Raw genomic sequence first — 21,902 nt, forward strand, 5'->3', positions numbered from 1 at the left:
GAAAAATCAAGTTGCTCTCTGTGGAATGTATTTGATTGGCTTCCACCTTGCACACAATTAGCTGTTTATGAAAACCTTGCAGTATAGTTTATACCTCTGTAAAAACAGCAGTTACTCACTATGCTGCAGGAATTTAAATAACTGCAGTGAAGGACATGCAGGGTGTTAGCCCATTTGCATCCAGAGCATCCTTCAAAATGCACAGGGATTAATAACTCTTTTTAAGACTATAAAAGTGTTTGTCTAAATGTGTTGTTCTTCTGGGGCATGCGGTCATGCAGTTAGGTTATCTGTGTCCAACAGATGCCTGTGGCATGTGAAACAAGTGTACTTTAAAAGTGGAACAGCAGGTATTTATTACTTTCAGTAAACTGTATCACCTCTAGTCAAGCTTCTCTCCACTGTCCAATATTATCAATCGTTAACCACTCCTGAAATTTAGCTGGTAATAGCAGTTTAGGTGTCAAAAGCAGGAAGTGTTGAAAACTCAAAGGTGCTCAAAAGGATGTGATTGACACTTAGTAAAAATGGTAGCCTGTGTCCCGCTGCTGCCGGAGCCCTGGCATAGGGATTTGTTTGTAAGACAGCTCCCAGAAGTTGCCCGAGTTCTTGCACTCTTCAGGCTTGTTGGCAGAGAGCGTGAAACGCAGGGATCTGAAAGGATTTAATGATGTCATAATCAGTGTCAGCGCTGTAAGGCCCATGGGGCATCCCCTCCTGGGGGTAACCATGGAGTTCATGGGCAGCTTCACAACACAGCCAAGTTTGGGGTAACAGTGATGCTCCTTTTCATCCATCAAGGTGAAGGGGGGACAGAAATCTGATGCTGTTTTTGTCTGTAACACCTTCTGTTGATCAATTGCTGAACATCTCCAGGCTGGGATAGTACTGCTGTTGGGACATCATGAGAAGGCAGGTTTATATTTGCTGGCCAGGTAAGGCAATGAATAGTAAGTTAGTGTTATCAAGTGTGGGCTCCATATTGTTTACCAATTCTTAGTGTTTGCATACATATATGTATGTATTTGGTGCATTGTAAAGATTGATTTCCCAAGCTTAAAAATGTAATGTTCCAGCTACAAGACTGACTGCTGGAATGGCCTTTGCTATCTTTCACAGACCATGATGATGTGAAATGACATCATGTGTTTGAGTGGTGGTGAACAGGGGTTAGTTATTTCCCTTCAAAAGCAGTATCTATTCCCTCCTGGCAATTCACATTTATGGACATATTATCCACTCTTCTAGAGTATATAAAACATGAATGTCTTAACTACTTAGCAGGAAAAGAAGGATAGATGTAAGGGTGCATTATATTTGTCTAGAGGGTCAGCAGTTGTTCTGACCTCTTGCATATTAGCTGTATGTTAAGCTTTTACTGACAGAATATAGACTTGTGGTTTTGGTAATTCTGTGCTCTCAAAACTTTTTAATTAAAGGAGGTAATGATGAGTTTTATGATTTTGAGAAGAACGCATTAATTTTAAACAGCTGTACAGAATGAGTATGTGGTAAAAAGCAGCCTGAGCACATCATGACCACAGTACAGGGTATTGTTGAAGGAAGTGCTAAGTTAAGAGCACTTGTAGTTTCTCTAAAGAACACCTAGGATTTATGTTCACCAAATATTTGTCCACCAAATACTGCTAGTTATAGTTGCAAATCATTTGTACTGAGATGTTAGTTAGCCATTTAATACTTATTGAAGAACCCATGCATTTCAAACACTGAGAAGTTGCCAAATATGGTAACAGTGAATGGTGGTAGGAATACCTGAAAGCCTTGGAAATCAAAAAGTTCTTGCATTACTTGTGGTTGTAGTGAGAGGTGATCCTCTGCCTCTGTTGGAAGCAAAGCCTGTTTGCTGTGGGCAGCTTAGTTAGGGAGAAGTACTACATTTGTTCCATATAAACAGGTTTGCCTTCTGTACTCTTGGGATACTTGTTTGCATCACGTAGCATGACTGTGGTTTAACAGTTGGAGAATTAAACTAATTGCCAATTCTGTGCTGATCTTTTTTTTTTTTTTTTTTTTTTGGTTGAAAAAGTGCTTGTTGTAGTTGTCAGTTGTCTCCCAGATGCCCAAATGTGTCTTGAAATTGAACACTAATGCTGCCATTGTGCTTGTGATTAGCTTTAATGGATGTTCAATGTATTTGCTATGTGATTGGAAAAGTGACTTTCCTACTGGCTTCTGTGGTGTGTTGACCTTGACTGGCTGCCAGATGCCCACCCAGCTGCTTGCTTGCTCCCTGTCCTCAGTGAGATGTAAGAGAAAATAAGATGGAAAAGCTTGTGGGTTGAGATTAAGACAGGGAAACTGCTTACCAGTTACCATCATGGGCAAAAAAGACTTGGCACAGTCTGTGGCAGCTTTTCCTCATGCTCCACATTCCTCATGCTGTTTCCCTGCTTCAGCCTGGTCTTTTCAAGCAGTGATGGGGAGTCTCTGCCCTGATGACCAGAGCTGCTACTGCTCCTGCTGCTTCTCCTCCCCTCCTGTTCTCACCTCTGAGTTCATGGGGCTGTTTCTTAGACTTTTTTTCCCTCCCACCCATTGCTTCCAGGCACTGTTTCACCTTTTCTTACAGAGGCTGAGGTGCCTCTGTTTTGTCTGAGGGGCTCAGATACTCCTCTTGGTGGGTCAGCTGGAAGCAGTTGTGTCCAGCATGGGGGAGGCCCAGTTGCTTCTCAGAGAGGCCCATCCTGCAGTTCCCCACCAGCACCTGGGCACCTGCACCCGGTACCAGTGCTGAAGAAGAAAGCCAACCTGGAATAATATTTGATGTAGTCCTGAAGTTTGTTCCTGCCAGTGCCGGGGGAAAGTGTACCAAAGTGTAATAAAGTTATGGTTTCTGTTTTAGGCTCCCACATGGGAGTTTCTTGCTGTTTAGGGCGAGCTGAGGAGGTTCTCAGTGTGGCATATGAGAGACTGCAGATGAGCTGCAGAGGCCCAGAGGTGGGATCATGTGTCCTTACTGCTTCCCATGTGCCCACTCTAGCACTTAATCAGCCTTACGGCAGGCTAATTTAGGGAGCTGGATCAAGATGATACTGAAGGGGGGAATTTAGTTGCCTAACTCCAGTGGGAGACATTGGTGCAGGAAGCATCAGTGCTGGTGTCGGGTGGGTGCAGAATACATGGAGTCCAATGGCTGCATCTTCAGTCAGCTGATGGATAGTGGAAAAATCTCCTAGCACAATCTTGCTTTGCCACTGCTGATGACATCAGGAAGTATATAGTTAATCCTCAGATTTACTGTGAAGGCCAAGGAAGATTAAAAGAGAGGACGAGGAAAAAGTGACATTAATTCCACTAGACAGTGTAGCTTCTACCAATTAGTGGACTTGCTTACAGGTTGAAACAGGTTCAGAAAAATGGATAATACCTGCAGAGGTAGCAGAAGACTTTCTCAGTCTTGTTGAGGAAGGGCAGTGCAAGTAGTATCAAGGAAAAGTCATGCCACATTTTTGATGGTTAAAATACCTGAAGTAGACTTCGCAAATGCAAGTAGAAAAGTAAATGAGCCTTTTAAAACTTTCAACTTCCTAATGTGTTAAGAGACTGGTGGTACAGTGTTCAGAGAAGAAAGTCTTGAATCGCCCTGGAGTTGGATCCGAAATTCTTTACAAGGTATCCTTATATTTTTGGTGTCTGCTTTACCTCTTTTGTAGCATAATTTCAAGATGGTGTGGAAAGCTGCAACTTTTTCAAGTATTGCAGAATAAATAAGACTTTTTTTTTTGGAGTGTGTATTTCTTTAAAAGATGGTATCTTCTCTCCTGAATGCCTACTTGAAAGCAAAGCTATTAAGCTATTTGTACCTTTTGGCAGTTCTGAACCTTTGGAGACATTATTTATAGCTGAGAATTAATGCTTTGTATAAAAGTTCAGAGACTAGCACTGATCAGAGGCCTGATAGTTCTGTGGGTAGTAAGAAAAAAATGTGAGTATAGTGACCCAGCTGGAAGCATTAAAAGACATTGAAAGTGCTGTTACTTAAAAGTGTAGCACTTTTCTTAGAGACTTTATGGAAAGCAGAGTTAATATTTGTGATCTTAACATCATTCTGTTCACTTCTCTGTCTGAAATACAGCAATGCTTGGACAAGGTCTTTTCTGTGGTTGGTAGAATTATTGTAAAGCTTTACATCAAAAGTGATAGTAGCTGTGAAGATGGATGTGCAAGAAGTAGTGGCTTTGACTGGAAGTATCCTAGGTAGGGTTGGTAGTTTACAGTGTGAAGGAATTATTTTTATTTAACTACTACTTTTTATTTTTAATTTCAGGAGTGTTGAATAGGTATGAGTAGAAGCTATGAAGCTGAGCTCGGGGAAAAGTTGTGCCTTGTGACATGAACATTGGAAGTTTGTAAGGAAAATTTCCCAGTGATTTCTGAAGCCAGCATTTCATCCTTTTAACCCAAATGTTACAATGTGGGACTTCCCTTGTGCAAGCTTCTGTTAACTTGCACTAAAACTGAAGGCTTGATCTCTGGTACATCCATATTAAAGTAGAACCTGTGTGTGTATAATGCATGAGACCTCTGAAAAAGATAAAAAAAAAGACCTAGCATCATTATACTTGAGCAAAGTGTTTTAGAGAACTAATTTTATCTTTTTGTCTCCAGCATTAATTTCAGTGTCACGTATAGCTTTATATCTGATATCTGATTTCAAGGGGGAGAGAAATTATGCTCTTTTTTGAAAAAATAAGATTTCTAGACTCTTTTATTCACTTTAGTAAGTGTAGGAACTGCTTGAAACCATTACGTATCTTTTGACTTACTCTAGCAGCTGCAATTGCTTCACATTTCCTGATGCACAGGGGAGATAAAATTAACTCTAAACAGGAAGGAGGGCAAAGGTTACTCTATAAGGAAAATGGTGGAATGACAGAGAATGTCAACAAAAATTTACCTGCTTGTGATTTCATACTGATTGGTATTCATATCAATATAACCACACGGCCAGAACGTCTGAAGCATAGTTGATAATCTGTGTAATTAGTGTTGGGTGGGGTGTCTTTGGCTTTTTGGTGGTTTTTTTTTTTTTGGTGTGTGATAGAAGTTTTCAGCTGGGCACCTTGAAGTGCAGGGCTTTTTAACAGACTGCATGTCCTGAGGGCTTACTGTTCCGAGTTTATATTAACTTTAAGCATAACTTAATTTGTTTATTTTCTTGGATGTGTTCCCCTCTTCATGTTGTTATAAACTTTCCAAGTTTAAAAGGTAGCCTGCTCCTCTGAAGTTATGTTATGGAAGTGAATGGAAACTAGGAATATAATTCTGTGTTTCTGTGGGGTGAAAAGTGCATTGAGTTCGAAGACAAAGAGGCAAGCCCGCAAAGCAGGCATGAGGTAATATATGTAGTCTGTGTGCCAAATGTGGAATAAGAAACATCTGCAGTTTGTATTTTGAAGTTCTGCTTTATGCAAATGTTTGATCTGGAAGTAGAAGACTCACAGGAGTGCTTTAAACAGTTGGAATGAATTCTTGTTCTTGCTCCTGTGATGCAGTGATGAAATGAAAGGAAAGTGTTTTTAAAATTTTTATGTACATATATTTATTATTATATATATAAATATCCTGCCAAGGATGGCAATTTCAGCCTTGGGTTGATATGAAATAACTACTGCTAAATGCTGTCTGTATAAAAATTAGTTATGTTATGAATTTGACTTCTTGTTTTACATTTTAGACAAGAAATCAGGGAGGCCAAGTCCATTATGATGTTTTAAGGATTTTGCTACCTTTTCAACTAGCAGGATGCCGTTTTAAACATAGTTTTCTGCTTTTTAAATACTTTTGTCCTTTGCAGTGAAACCAGCAGAGATTTATGCCTATCTCACTTGAGTTTAGAGTCTGCCTTAATGGCAGTACAGATAAACCCAGTCACTAGCTGGTTGCTGCTAGGCATTGGAAGTGTGCCTGTGTGTTCCCTTGGCACTGGTACTAGCCTGACCCCTTCCTGAGCCAGCTTAGGAAATCAAATTAACAGATAACTTCTTTCACTAAGGGGGGACAGTTTGTTCCTGAGCCACTTTCTGTGGGGTCAGGAGTGGCAGGGTTTATGCTGTGGGGAAGAAACAGTGAATAAAAGAGATTGGGAAAGGTGACTAGTATCAGCTGACCTGTAGATCTGATTAGCTCTGATGTCAAGCAGTATTCTCAGCTCAAACTTATTTTAGCCAGTGGCATAAGCTGGCCAGCTGGGCTCTTTGATGGACAGACAGAGAGAGGCACCTCTGACTTTCTATGGACTGTGGTGTGATCAGGTTGAGAGAGAGTGAACTAACCTGATTATGTCTTTAACTGCCATGGCAAGATTCTCTAAAGCCCCTTGGTCAAAAGGATATCTTTATTCTTCTTGGTTCCCATTTTGTTCTTCTAGATTGCATACATCCCTGCACAGGAAGCCTTGCAACTTGTTGCCCTTGTGTTGTACAGTGCCATGCATATTTGTAAAGGCTTGAAAAAATGTAACTTGTGAAAGTTCACACTGAGATACTGTTCTGTATAGAAGACAAGAAATTTTGTAACTGTAATTATCTTTGATGAAAGGAGGTACATTTAGCAGCTTCTGTATGGTACAAAAAAAAAAAAAAAAAAAAAAAAGTTTTAACCTTTAATAAGGAATTCCAGAAACAAAAGAAGCTGGAAATTTAATCAGTTTGCTTAAAATTTAGCTCTCAAGAACATAGAGCACAAGGTCATAGTCCTCAAAATATAACCCTATTCAGGTTCTTTTAATTGATACTTCCAATCAGGTGTATGTTTACTTTGAGGATTCTTTTTTTGAGGATTTTCTTCTCTGGGTTTTTATTCTCTACTTTGGTGTTTCTTCTGATAATTTTTTTATCTCTATACAGTGAATTAATTCTTTTGTATATGAATGATACAGAGGACAGGCAATGGCCTTTGTATATCAGGCAGTCTGTCATCAGGCTGTACAAGTAAAAATGCTGGTAAAATGGCTTCATATATTATAATTCTGCTTAAACTCTTGCATGCCTGTTCTTCTTTCCCTGTTTCACTCTGTATATTTTTATCTTCAAACTCAGGATTGTTCTAATCAGTTTCCAAATGAAAAACTAGGAGAACTTGGTTAAATAGCTTGCAGGCTCTGTCAAGAAAGCACATTAATAAAGAATGAGTCCTTGGGATGAATCATACTTAAGTTGTCTGATGTAAAGTGCTTCTGAGAAACTGAAATACCAGAATTCAGCAGTTAGGGTTGTCACTTCATCCCACTTTGCCCTGTTGCTTTTTGCACTTAAAGATTAAGTGGTATCATCCACCTGCTCTCAGCTGTATTCATGTGAGGGGAGGGACTGTGACCGTCTGCTACCTTAGTTCGTAGCCAGCTGGTAGACCCAGGGGCTTCCACTGCCTCCAAAGTGATGGTGAAAAGGACCCTGAAACTGTCACATGTCCATCTTCCATGAAACCATTAGAAACCCTCCCATACCAGTGACTCTTGTCAGGAGACAAGAGTTTGCTTTGTAGAACTGGAAATTGTTTTGGACATTTTTATTAATAAAAGTTGCAATATGTTTTGCAGAAGGATCATAGGGATATGGTGCACCTAGTGATATGTCTAGGTGTCAGGGTGGGGATACCAGTTTTAAAATATTATTTTAAAGAGTATTTATTTGTCCATATAGGCTTTCTTTTAGCCTTTGTCTGCAAGGAATAGTTATATGCCTGTTTCTTTTTATTCTGTCAGACTATTAGATTGAATGAATCAGCTTCTCTTTTGCTTCACCTTTGACTGAAGAAGGTTGCTGTTGCAGTTTTAAAAGACTAAGCTTTTTTAAAAAAGCTATATAAATATCTTAGGCATCTACATTTTTGTCTACTTTTTTGGAAAGGGAGTTTTTGCATTTTCCTACTATTTGTGTTGTCTTTGCAGAAATTGAAAAAGATAGGATACTTACTGGCAAAGAGTTGTTGTGGACAAAACACACTGAAGTGGCATTTTCCTTATTCGTGCAGCTGTGATGAGTAAACAAACATTTTCTAACTGAAGTGAATTTATTCTTGCAATACAGCAAACTGAGAGACCACTGGTGGGTTGCTTTTTAGACTTTACCTTTTGAATAGAAGTTACTTAGGGATGGGGAGAATGCAAAAGAGAGCAACCCTGAAGGATTTGCTGACAATGAGTGGGGGTGTGTCCTGGTTTTGGCAAGGATAGAGCTAATTTTCTGTCTTGCAGTTTTGCTTTCAGCTAAGTCTCTTGTAAGTAGCTGTACTTAGCAATGGCAGGGGACTTTTAAGAGTAGGTGTGGAGGAACTGGGTTGAAGGTGGACTGACTTCTTTCAGAACACTACTATGTTATCTTCTCAAATGAGTAGTAGGGGTTTGGGCAATCTTGTTGGTAGGGTGAACCAAATACCTTTGGCATCCTCTTTGGGCTGAAATGCTAACTATCTTTTCTTGAAAGAGCTTCAGGCAGGCCTTGGTGCCATTGTGGCATTGGAGAGTTATTGTACAGCCTGGCCACATCCACGGTGCTATATTGAGCTTCACATAGTTGTCAGCTTTGATAGCACTGTAGTTAAGATTTCCCTCTCAGAATCCTTTGGTAGCATAAATTTACACAGGCTGCTGTGGGCAATTCACTTCTTATCCTAGTTTGTATCAAAGTAATGGTGTGGAATAGAAAAATCAGTATCCTTAAATAATGATGTATCTGCTGTGAAACCCATCTAAGTCTTTTGCTGTGGCTTTTCATTCAGCATCTAGGTAAACTAACAATACCATAGCTGTCATTAAAATAATAGTTTTTACATTCAAGTGTTTTTTGGGTATTTTAGGAACAAAATACAAAGATGGTGCTGTTACTATTTTGTATATGTAGATCATGTGGGATCAGTGCATGCTGCTGAAATGGAGGGTAGTAATCATCCAGAATTAACCAGGTGCCTTCCTGCTAGCAGTAGCTGACAGGACTCTGTAACACATGGAAAAAGATAGAGGTTTTTGTGGAGTGAAATTGCAACAACTGTGCTCTTTTCATAAATAACCTCCTTCCTGCACTTTATATACTTGGTTCTTAACTGATCTGTTCTAAATGCCTAGGCTGGGAACACAGCACTGTGCTCGTATATTTAACTGGCCAAATTCGGGGATGCAGTCAACTCTTTGTATAAACAAGGCTCCTTCTGAGATATGCTTATGATCTTGGATGTATTTTATTTGTCATGTTTGGAAATTATAGCCAAGTAGGATGGCATTAATGTTCCTCCTCTTCTATTTTTTCTGACCCAATAAGGAATGATTACAGTCAGATTGTAATAGAGAATTTATCATCACAAATATATATTAAACTTTTTTCTTGCTTCTGTCACCCCATTCTGTTTTGGACAGATGGACAGTAGCTGTTGATTGGCAGGTTTGAGATGAGAGCAGCAGGGTAAAGCAGGTGTTCTAGTTGAGCAATGTGGGGAATCCTGTGTATCTTCTCCCTCTCTTATGCCTGGTTTATTTAGTGAAGACTGTTGTGTGAAACACCATACATTTACAGAGGGCTCTTGGAAAGGAGAGAGCACAGAACATAGTGCATGATGATTGGAGATTCTTCAGGACTTGGCTTTGAGGGTAACTTTCAAATGATGGAAACAGTACAGGAATTTTTAAGTAATGACTTGGACTAATGAGGTCTATAAGGTCTTATTTTCTGGCTATGTTTCCTTACTGGAGCTTGTGTAATTACCTTTCCTCAACAATGGGGAGTGGGTTTGTTGTCTGGCACTTTGAATTGGGTGCACATGACTTACAGGAATGGATTTAATTAGCTCTGAAAAGCTCTTTTTTGTGTAGGCATTTTATTTCTGTAATAGCCTTTTACTGTGCAGAATTACCATTAGGTCAGCAAGGTAAAACAGCAATGCAGATGTACCAGGAGGTATTATAAAGCCTGAAGTCCTGGAATATGTAATTAGTTATTTAAAAAAAAAAAAAAAAAGTTTAGTGAGTGTCAGGACTTCTGAAGGAGAAAAAGAGAAAGCTTTTATTGAAGTTCTCACATGCAAGCATAATCTGCTGGCATGTCTGAAATAGGTTAAAACAAACTGCTTTCCTGTTCAAATTCTGAAGAAATTTTCTTTCTTGGGATGGATCCCTTCTAAATGCAGAGGTTGCTCATGGACAGCCCAGTGAGTGAGCAAACTGATCCACCCTGTCCCAGCCCAGCTCCCTGCCTCTGTGCACCGGGTGAACGTAAGGGTGACAGCACTGGAGGCACAACTCCAGCTGCATGCAGTCAGCTGTGCATTACAGGGAATAGTGAGAGGCAGTGTATGAGTGCAGAGACTCTTCTGGAGCTCAGGGTACCTGTGCAGAGAAACTTGAGTATTTCCCTAGAGAGCCAGATGGGATCTGGCAGACCTGTACTGAGCCAAATCTGAACTCCTCAGGCTGCTGAGCTATGTGTAGCTATGCATGTATTGCTGCACTTACCTCTTCCAGGGCTACCAGCTCAAGAATCAGGTTCTACATAGGAATGCTGTGCTGCCCCTGGATGCAAGGTTGCTGCAGAAATCCTTGCATTTGTTTTGTTTGGGACCAGCAAGCTCTCTTGGACCTGCTCTTCAGGGCCACACGTGGGGCTCGAAGTGTCTGCAGGCTGTCTGCATGTAGGTGTAAAATTCAGAATGGGTATAGTAGTGTTGTGAGGCTTTGTATTTGCTCAATTTCCAGTACATATGGAGATCCTGATGGGAAAGGCTCTGGTACCAGTGTGTTAGCCTTTTTTGTATTGCCAAGTTGCACTGCATTGTTGCAGCTAGGCCAGGAGAGACTCTGAGATGTTAGGAGAGTCTTCTTGGCATGAAGGGTGGTTTAATGTTTGGAACAGGCTGCTCAGAGAAGTTGTGGAATCTATGTCCCTGGAGGTGCTCAAAACTCAACTGGATGTGGCCCTGAGGAGCCTGATCTAATTAGCTCTGCTTTAGGCTGGGAATTGGACCACATGACCTCCAAACATCCTTTCTTGACTAACTTACTCTGTGTTATTTTTAGCTTTTATTGCTACTTTTCACTTGAGGGGAACTTCATCTGTCCCTTTTGGGACTCTGTCTTTGTATGGTTATAGGTCCACGTACTGAATGCCTGTCCAACAAAGAGGTTTAAAGAGTTTGTTACTTAATGTTGTGTTGACTTAATGTGCAGGAGTGGTGGCATTATCTGCTGCACAACACTTTTTTTGTTCCTTAAAAGCTGAAGTGTCACTACAGAGATGTCTTACAGAGAATAGTGGAGTAAAGGGTAAATGAAACTAAATTTGTCTTCTACAAATGTATTTTAAATGTCTTCTGAATCAGAACCGTCTCTGGTTTAATTAGCTTGGGCTCCCGTAAGTCAGCTTTACTCTTGCTGGAATATCTATATTCAGCTTGAGAAGTATGAGGTGGAACTCCTGCATAAAGAAGACCTATTTAGAGGGAGGGACAAGAAATTATTGTACCCAAAGCAGCCAGAGTGTTTATTGAAATGAAAAATGTGCTGGGTGGTGGGAGAGGAAGAAAAGTCCCAGTTTGTCACTAGCTCTTTGTGAAACTGTCGCACTTTAGAGTGTTGGATGGTGACACAGAAAGGGTGGAATGAAGAATGATGCCTGTAGGAGGTGTTCCCTTGGGAGGTTGGCTGAGACCTCTTCTCAGGGTGTGACTGCTGTGCTGTGGGTGAGCCAGGGACAGCTCTGTTCATGTCTGACTCCTCTGCTCTTCTGCTTCCTGACCCTTGGACCTGATAGCTACTCAGCAGAATAATTAAGAGACTTTTGGGGAGGAAAAGCAAAAACTTAAGGAAGGAAATACATTGCACAAGGTATTGCTAAACTGAGTGATGCTGAAAACTGAGATAAAGATGGGGAAATACGTTAAAGGAAAGAAGAGGCAGTAAACTCAAAGGAGAGTGAAGTTGAGACAAATTAGATGGACAGGCATATCTGAGACCTCCAAGAACTTACTGCCTATAAGTAGAACTGTCTTTGTTGTCATGTTACAGTTAAATAGTGCATACAGTGAAGAAGTGTGTACTGTATTCCTCAGTTTACAAATGGCCTGATGAGCAGCTGTTAGCCATTCTGGCTTGTATGTGTAAGGATCTGGCTGCTCTATGGGCAGCATGTATATATTCAGACATGTGGCTGGGGTTATATATATATATACACACACACATATGTAGTAATTTTTATATCCTTTTCAAAACTATTTAATCTTATGGGAAATGAATGCAGCTGGGAATAGCAATAATCTGCAGATGTCATTGCAGAGGCAAAGTGCTGTTACGACTTTGGATGGACACTGCTGAAAATGTTTAAATAACCTAAAAATAACCATGTAATGTGAGAGACATTGTATGTGAACTGATACTACTTCATGAGTCATTTCCTGCTGAAATTGTTACACAAAGCTAACTGCTACAAGGGGTGTATATGTGATATATATGTATATATAAAATATAAATATAATATCAGAAGCAGACTGTGCTTTTTTTCAAGTTTCTTTATGTGGCTCTGCTGCTTTGGAGTGCAAACATGATGGTCAGTGTTGTGCCTATAAACAATGCTCAGGTTTAGATAATGGCTATGGTAAATTGTGATGGACATCTGGGGTTGTACTCTCTGGTCTGTTTTCCCTTAAGACTAGGTATAAAGTCGTCCACACATTCTCAGAAGTTCCCTGAAGTGAGAAAGTATTTGCTGCTCTGAATTGTGCTATGAAATTTAATATTTTAATCATTATTTTATTTTTGCAAAAAATAAACTACCAAAATGAAACAAGCTACTAGATGGATAGATGTGTTGCAAAGATAGCTTGTGTGAAGCTACAGTGTACCTGCTTGACTTAATAGTCTGTCTTTTGATAACTGAAAACTGCTGATAACAGTGAAACATAATTATTTTACATGTCAGTATTAATTATTTTGCTGCTGGCTTTATCGCCTTGGTCATCTGGTTTATGAATAATGGGAAATGACTGCATGTCACTGGACAAATCTTCAGCTGGTTTCTATCCTAAAATTTGTTCATCTCTGATTGTATTTAAATGCTTGTAATGCAAAATTCAAAATGAGAATCAATTATAGGATAAGAATTGTAATAAGAAATGTCTTGTTTAAGTCAGTGGAAGGGTCATGTTTTTAAACAGTAAAAGTAAATTTACTGGAACTTTTGAAGTTCCACCTAGGAAGAATCCACCTAGGAGGAGGATTTTGATTTAAAAAAACCCAGCAAACCTTAAACGTGGAGATGGAATCTGTCTCAAACCTGAGCTATTAAACATAGGATTAAGTTTTCACCTTGGCCAGTATTTTGTTATTGACTTTTGTACCATATCTGTAATGACAGACTTCTGGCTTCCTTCTTTATAGGCTCAGATTATTCCTCAGTGGGATGGTTACCTGGTACTGAATCCCTGTGGCAGCCCACAACCATTTCATCAAGCAGTCAAAGCAATCCTGTCAGAAGACACAGTATAGCTTCCGACAGCGGGGACACTGGGATTGGTACCTCCTGTTCTGATAGTGTGGAAGGTGAGTTGACACTCTTAAGTTTTGGGTGCTTCTGAGGGAGAAAAATTCCGAAATGTTTTAAAGGTATGTTCCCCCAAATAATGGTACTTTTTCAGAGCTGTTGAACACATGTGGTCCTTTGTCTTCCTGGCTGGACCAAGTAATTGTTTTGGAGAGATTTAATTAATTGATTTCTGCATGAGTTGTGTGCATTAACTTGCACAAAGCTGGTAATTATGTTAGATCTTTTGATAACTGCAATTACAAGAAGTGTCAGGTTTATACAGAGAACCTCCAATACTAACAGCACTTGTTTATCAAGTGGTAAAATCAGAAAAGCTTTTTGGAGGAATTGATGAGGACGGTGCTTTTTGGTATTTGTGTGTGTCAGCAAAGAAATCTTATCCATTGAGCTAAAAGGGGTGTGTTGTCTTCTCATTTCTTTCTTCTGGTGGGAACTGTATTTACAATTTACTCCATGGCAATTGACACATAGTTAAAGATGTTTAAGGAGAAGTGAGAGTATCTAGAGACTGTTAAAACTTAGTTTGGACTAAATCATGATTACTCAAAGTTCATCTTATCAGGGAGGAGTTCAGCCTCTAAAGTAGCAGCATCTCCATAACATTGGCACCCTCCCTATGGAATGTGTCACTGGAATTATGCCTGAAGGAGAGACTGGGTAGTAATAAGGCTTGACATTGTCTTCTTGCACAGCCTTACTTCCCAGGAAGATTTTCAAGACTAAGGTACTAACAGTGGACCTATGTTTTACACCTCTTTCTAAGCCTGGCAAATTTTACATGAGGGATAGCTGGAATGAGGAGGAAGAGGAAGAATTAGTAGAAATGAAGAAAGGAACATGGAATCAATCAAAGACAGAAGTCTCTATAGGGGGGCTGAGCATTCCTGAGGAGAGGTCCAAACGCTTCAGATACTAAGTCTATCAAGCCTGTGCACATGAGGAAATCCTTTCCACCCTCTTCCTCTTGCATCTGTTAGTTAAAGAGGAACTTGTCAGGAGAGCTGTCATAACTTTCTTTATCTGCTTGCATTTCTAAACCTTTATGAACTGTGGCAAAATAAATGTTTTACTCAAATACTGACACTCTTGGGTGCAAAACTGAAATAATAAGTGGTTAGTAATTCAGAATCCTTGTTGCTTTTTTTTTTTCTTTTAATAACAGAGATCTAGGGGCAATAAAGCTCTCTCTTGGTGTGTGTGTGTGTGTGTGTGTATAGATTTACAACCAGTCACCCAAGGGCTGCACAATAGTATTTGAAGATGCAGCATTTGGATTGAAAACATGAAAACATGCTGTCCCCTCCCCCTCCTTGAGGCCTTCCCCGTTTGAGGGGTGGGAAGAGGGTGAGGAAATGAAACAGCAGCTCCTAATCAGAGGTTCTCCTGGCTAAAGAGGAGAACAGAACACCTATTCTTGGGGGCTGGGGTAGCACACTGATACAATCAAAGCATGGCCATTTGCATGTTTTTAGTAAAGCACTGTTACAAGCGACTTTGGGAGTTTTTCAAAACTGTAGTAACAGTTCATGAAGGTTGTGCCTCTGGCAATGCTTGATGATGATTGTTTCTAATTTATCCTGAATGTTATGGATTTCCTGTCCACTTGTTTGAAAAACTTTCAGTAGCAGAAAAGAAAGTATTAAAGAAAAAAAGGATATAAATCTAAATGTAAAATTAAAGTTAATTGTATGATAGGTTTGGAAACTGAATGTATGTACAGTGCTGTTCCCTATGGTACTAGTTGTCTGCATCTCTCAAGCTGCCACATCCCTGCATCCACAAAGGGAAAAGAGAATAATTGTGATCTGTTGGACTGCTGGGCCAGAATGGTAATTGCAGACTTGATGCTGGCCATCTGCTCTCAATGTGGTGCTTGGGAAGAAATCCTTGGGGATTTTTCAGGGTGGAATTTTTTTCACAAGTCAGCAGATTATTACAGTTTTTAACAATGCTCACAGTGAAATGCAGCTTTGCATTTCTATTATGCCTACTAAAAATCTGAAATTTAATTTAAAAATTAATACCTGCTTTAATTCTGGAAGTTGCAGATGAATTTATTTGTACGTATGTGTAGTTACTTGTAAATAGGCTTGTGCAAGGAGTGCATTTAAAACGCATTTAAAATATTTTTATTGGTTTTCCTTGCACCTTAACCGTTCCTTTAAATTAATCTTTGTCTTCACACTTAATTTTAGGATTGTCCGCTCTCTTTAAATGTATAGTTCTTAGGCACAAGAGCCACTTGGCATTTTTCTTTGGCTTAAACCTGTATGATTTGGAGGGGAGATGGGTTTTGACAAAGGGAAGAGGAGGAGAAAGCTTCTATCTTAATGTGTAAAGTTGGTTGTCTCTGGTATACTTTGCAAAGGTAGGAAAATTAGGAAATTAATAGTTGAGTTTCATTGTTGAGCAATGTTGATGTGCTCAGTGCAGAAGCTAAGAAAGAAATTTAGAAATTGTAAATATGGGGATGTTAGTTTGGGTAGAATAGATCTTAAATTTCTAATTCAGACTGCTCTTAATTTAAGGAATTGGTTAGTAAGGCATTTTTATCTCTGTTTAAACGACACTTAAATTAAAGCTTCTTGGTTTGTTTGCTTCCTGTCAGTAAGTGGTTCTGGATTCAGATCAGCTCTTTGAGTGATGTAGTAATCACTGTATTCTTTATAGAGCATGTGGAAAGGATTTTGATATTGCCTTTCCCAGGTGTTTTTGTATTTAAACTTAACTCTACTTATAAGTCAAGTCTGCTGTTACTTTTTTCTACTTACCCTGGACAAGTCTGACAGAATAGTTTACTCTTGGGCATTGATTTCAGCCAGTCTTCAGAAAAATCTCATTCTCTCTTACAGTAGAAGTGAAATACAGAGCCGTAGGAAACTGTTAAAACACACGCACTTCTGAAAGGTTGTGTTCAGGATGAATTGTGGTTTCCTCTTAGCTTTAAGAATGAAAGATTTTTGTTGCTGTTTCAGAACTGAATCGTACAGAGGGAACAAGGTTAAAGGTTGGTGGGTGGCAGAAAAAAGCCTCTTGCAATGGAAACATGCAGGTAGAAGTTCTAAAAACTTTTATTACAGGATCTTGTGTCTTGTCACAACTTTTGAAATCTTTCAAATGGAAGCCAATTCCAGAGAAAGTACTAAAACAAATACTTGTAATTGTTTTGGTGTAGGAAATGTGATGGTAAACTTCTAAATTATGATTTCTCTAATTCTCTGTCTACGTGAAGTACATGGTCTAGATGCTGCTTTTACATCTTAAAGTGTCCGTTGGGAAAAATCCATGAGAAACTGTGTGGAAATGTGCAGTGTATTAATGAGGGACAATGTTTTCTATTCTCTGTCAGAAATAATAGCATTTATACTTACAGCTTTAACCATTGTGACACCCATGTGACACCAGTCATCTGTCATACCTATTGCATAAGAAATACAAAGTCTATATTTTAAGCATTTTTTGAGACCTGTTTTTATTTGGGTTACTTAATTAGAGGATTCAGGTTTTAGCAGAAGCTAAATGAGCTTTAAAAACCTCATTAGAATTCCTACCCATGTACATATTCTGAGTTTTGCCTTTTGGACAGGAAGGATAAGAACTAGATATTTGATGTGACAAGATACAGGTCCCATGATTCTTCCAGGCCAGAATGCTTTCCTCTATCGGATAAGCTTGCTGTGCAGTGGAATGTTCCTTACAAGGCAAATATTTCTCCCATACTATCAAGCAGGATTCTTGATTTACCATTTCTGGTTGCAAATTAAGAGGCCTGAAAATTCATAGAATGTGGCTATCCTTGGATGCAAAGGATCAGAATTACTGCTTTTGTATTGGAGAGTTCATATCCTACTAGTTTTATCTTTAAAAAAAAACCTTTAAAATTTATTTCATTTTATAAACTGCCCCCCCACCTCCCTCCCCAGTAGAAATGTTGATTTAAGATGGATGGGTAATTGTGTCTCTCTTCACATAGAAATGGCATGTTCCATTCAGATTTTAAAATGCTGTTCCATAGCTATCTATATATAGGAGTTACCTTCAGGGAAGGAGTTTGGCAAGTAGTGGTTCAGGGAGTAAAGTGGACTAGAGACAGCACGTGTGGTACATTGTCACTGCATTTTGTATAAGTATCACTTATCTGGAACACTTAACTGATACAATAGGAACTTGTTTAATGTTTTTAAGGTCATGGGGAGCCTCTTTTCTCTCATTTTGAATGAAATACATTACTTTTCTAACAGATTTTTTTTAAAAATCTAATTGCTTCTATTTAATTGCAGTGTTCCTTGGTACTTCAGGGAACATTGTGGAACCAGCTCCAAAATTATTTGATTTTGCTATTTCAAAACCTCTTATTCCAGCAGATCCCAAGCATAGTGTTCTAACACTGTTACACTGTTTGGGTTAGTTTGGTTGTGTTGTTTTTCAGATTCCTGGTTTTTTGGGTTTTTTTGTTTTGGTTTTTTTTTCCTTCCTCTGAAAGAAAAAAAATAGAGTAAATAAATATCTCTTGGCTATAGTGAAAGCAGAATTGGATTTCAGGAGAAAAAATCTAATTATGACTATCCTGAGGGATTTTTTTTTCTTTTTTCTAGCTTGACATGCTGGTAAAGATAATTGTTCTTGACCTGTACACATTCTCAATCCTAGTTTGTGTTGCCAGTTCTGATGTCAGGACAGTGCACTAGTGCCAGGGTGCTAGATCTTGAGAGCTGGCAATGTACTTGGCATTCCTTGTCTGCTTTGCTCAGTACTGTTTGCCAGATGATGGATTTTCACAGATGTCCCTGAACTTACTTGAGTTGAGGTTAATCTCTGGGTCCTAAGAAGCAGTGGCTTAAGTTTGGTGAAGTAGGTCATTATTTTCTAATCTCCAAATAATTGATGTTTGAGGCATTCTTCCTTCCTTTCCTTCCTCCCTGCTTGCCAAGTGTCGCGTTGTGAAGCGGTGTCCTGCCCTCTGTGAGTCAGCCTTATTGTGTTACTTGGATATTATCTGTCCTGGCAATCAGAAATGTGCAGTTCACTTAAAACTGTACTAGGCTGTGTACCTTGTAAAAAGATACTGTCATCCTATGCTAGAATAAAGTGTCTGCATTTCTGAGGGGAATATAAATATTAATGTCCAGAGCCTAGCTGCTTATTTTCTGAGGGTTTTTTGGTGGGATTCAAGCAGAATTTGAATGTGTGGGTTACTTTGTAATTCTAGTAATCTGTTTCCAGGATTTAATGGCTAGGAAAAAAATGATGCTAATGGGTTTCCACTAAAATAAGACATGGGGAAGCTGCTTCAAATGACAGTAGCCTACTCCCTGTGTTAAACTATGTATTCTGAATTTGAAATTATCTGGAACCAAACTAAAGGTGCTCACTAGTTCTACACGTGAATGTTCTGCAGAGAGAAACAGATGCTGCTTTAACTTGATAGTTTGCTGCCTTTTGTGATAGTTTGTCCATAGAAACAAGCTCATGGTATGCACACTTTTAGTTTGCCTGGCATAAAAGATGCTAGCAGGATTTTTCTTCAGCTAGTGGGACTGGTCTGCTCAGTGAACTTGGTGAGTTTTGACGTTGGTTTCAAAACTTGTTTTTTAGAAAGATGACTTCTGTTTCTTCAATTCAGAAATAACTCTGCTAAATATTATTAAGTAATTATAAAATATCGATTAGGATTTGTCAGGATTCACTTTGATACCATGCAGGAAGTTATTTCTATTGTATATATTGGAAGCGATGTCACTGTTTGAGTCACATCAGCAGGAATGTGCTTGAAATGGTGTGGGAGGTTGTCCCCGTCTGGTAGGTAACTCTACACATAGTCTCACAGTAACTATCCCCTAATGGGATGGGGGAGAAGATCAGAAGAGCAAGAGCAACATAGAAACAAAACAAGCAAAACTTGTGGGGCTGGCAGTTCAGTAAATGAAAGAAAACAAAAATGAAGTGATACAGAAGCACCACCAGCAGTCTAATGCCCAGCCAGCCTCTGAGCTTTTATAAAATAAAACACTACCCTCCCACAGTTTTGCTGAGCATGGCATTATATAAGTGTGGCATCTCTTAGGTATTTCAGGTCATCTGTCCCAGCTGTGTCCTCTCCAACCTCTTGTGCAGCCCCTTGCTGGGTTTGCAGAGGCCTTGGTGCTGCTAAATGCTCTTCAGCAGTAGCTAAGTCACTGGTATGTTATCAGCACTGCTTTGGTTACCAGTACCAGTATTTTGGGCTGCTATGAAGAAAATAAACTCTGTCCCAGTCAAATTCAGTACAATCTCTGCTCCTTATTCTGTATTGTTTGCATTGTCCTCAGGTGGAATCTCGGGGAGTTGCTTTCAGTATGTCCCATGGTCTGTATGTTTTGGAGTATGGTGGGTTCAGGCATTCTGCTGAAAAAAACAAGGAATATCATACAGTGACCTTGTCTATATTTAGATAAGTACTGTGAGACCTGGGCATGCCAAGCCTTTTGTGTCTTTCCTGAGTGTTTTGTGGAGGACACTGCGTTTTTTCCTTGCTGCTGTTATGTCAAAGAAAAAGCTTAAGACCTTCTTTCTACCTTAACACATGCACAGATGAAACCTTTATCTGTGGGTCTGTTTATTTTTGTTTTGTTTGTTTTTGCTGTGTGTGTGTATAAAATCTTGTTAGTATGTTTAATGTCAGCCTTTATTTTAGCTGTGATTTCTGTGGACTGATGATAAGGAATTTTTGTAAAGTGTGTTTTGAAGCAGGACTTAATAATACCCTGTTAAAGAGAACCTTTTTCAGGGCCTCACTTGCATTTCTGTGAGCTTGTGTGGGAAGTCAGATGGACTTTTCACATCGGTGTTGGCAGTATAAAGGCAGCAGTGAGAGAGAACAATGTGCAGAGACCACACTTGGATGAAGTGTAGTTACTCAGTCTTGCTTCCTGCATCCCTGACTTTCTTGAGGTTTGGGGAATTAAGTGTCTGTATGAGAAAGTGAGAAAATAGTCAGCAAAGGGCAAGCCTGACCAGCTAGCCCAGGCTTTGAATGAAATGAAACTGTTTGAATTTTGGGGGCTGGCAAGGGAAAAAGAAGCCTGGATGTATGCCTGCTTTTCTGCTTCTTGGGGTGGGCATTTACAGGAACCTTATATGAGCAATGGCTGGTAAATTTTCAGGCAGAATAAATCTAAGTTTGTTGCTATTGAAATTTTAAACTCCTTGGGGAACTGTGACTGTGTTGTTTGTCAAGCTATTAATGTTGTCATTGTGCTTTTTTTTTTTTTTTCACCATCTTCAGTGCTTCTTGCTCAATCAAATTTAGAAGGCAAATTGTGGGTTTTTCCCAGTGCAAACATAGTAAAAGAAATCTTTTAGATTTTTCTGTTTCTTTCTTAAAGGGCTGACAGATAAGATTTTGCTATGAAGATGATGACATTTTTGTCAGCTGCGGTTACAGAAATCTATGTTGTAGAAGTATAGTCAGCTACACAAAGGTCACTTCTTTGCCACTGAAAGGGAACAGCTTACACTAGAACGTACTCTTCCAGTTAATTACAGGGGTTTTTACTTCTATACCAGTAATTTGATTTTTACTTATTTTAGGAATTGCATCAGAAGGTTATATACACATATTTTTCATTCATTCGTATGGAAGAGATAACTAGGAGATCTAGTATGAGATAAGCAGAGGCTGGAATTAATCTGGAAAAACAAGGGCTGACCATTTTAAAAGGATTTGTTAATCTGTAAAAATTATTTTAGTTTATTCTTCATAGTAAGTTATTCCTGTTTCAGCTAATATTACAGTAATTAGAAGGTCTCCTAAACACTTTTTGCTTTAAATGTAGATGTTAGTTTTTGTGTGCATGTTGCCCTTGGAAAGTGTGCAGTAAATGTAGTTCTCTTCCTGCTGTGTTGTAGAGGAAATTACAAATGAAACCCCAGTCACCTATGTGCTGTGGTATTAAATATTTTCTCTTCTCTGTTTTTATTTTCCTTAAAACACTTTTAAAGCTCCTGGAGCTAATAATGTTCTCACATCATCACATTGCATTCCCGTGTGTCTTGTAAGGGTTGCTTCTCATTTATCTTGACAGTACTTAGAAGTTATAACCCTCTTTCATAGCCTTATACAGAGTTCTACAATATAATTGTCCTGAAGTTTTGGAGACTCAGGTATTTGTGTCTTTAGGTGAACTTATGTACTAGTAATAGCTGATTTATCCAGGTTTACAGTTCTTTTGTGTTTTCATATAACAGTACATGTATAAAAGTAGCTTGTTAATTCATTGTAAACACAAGTATTTGAGATTTGAAGAAAATTGGGTAATGATCGTGTACTAAAGCAAATTCATTATTAATGTTGGGTCTTAATGGAAGAAAACAAGA

General features: G+C 39.0%; 1 protein-coding gene across 1 annotated transcript in view; it reads left to right on the plus strand.

Annotated features, from left to right (window-relative positions):
• Positions 1–21,902, plus strand: part of CEP85L (centrosomal protein 85 like) — a 105,877-nt gene that overhangs the window by 3,281 nt on the left and 80,694 nt on the right. The window contains exon 2 of the mRNA XM_030447275.1: positions 13,382–13,543. Within this exon, the coding sequence (XP_030303135.1) occupies positions 13,382–13,543 (162 nt within the window). The remainder of the gene's footprint in view (positions 1–13,381; positions 13,544–21,902) is intronic.

The sequence above is a fragment of the Calypte anna genome, chromosome 3, assembly GCF_003957555.1.
Source record: "Calypte anna isolate BGI_N300 chromosome 3, bCalAnn1_v1.p, whole genome shotgun sequence".
Classification (NCBI taxonomy): Eukaryota; Metazoa; Chordata; class Aves; order Apodiformes; family Trochilidae; genus Calypte; species Calypte anna.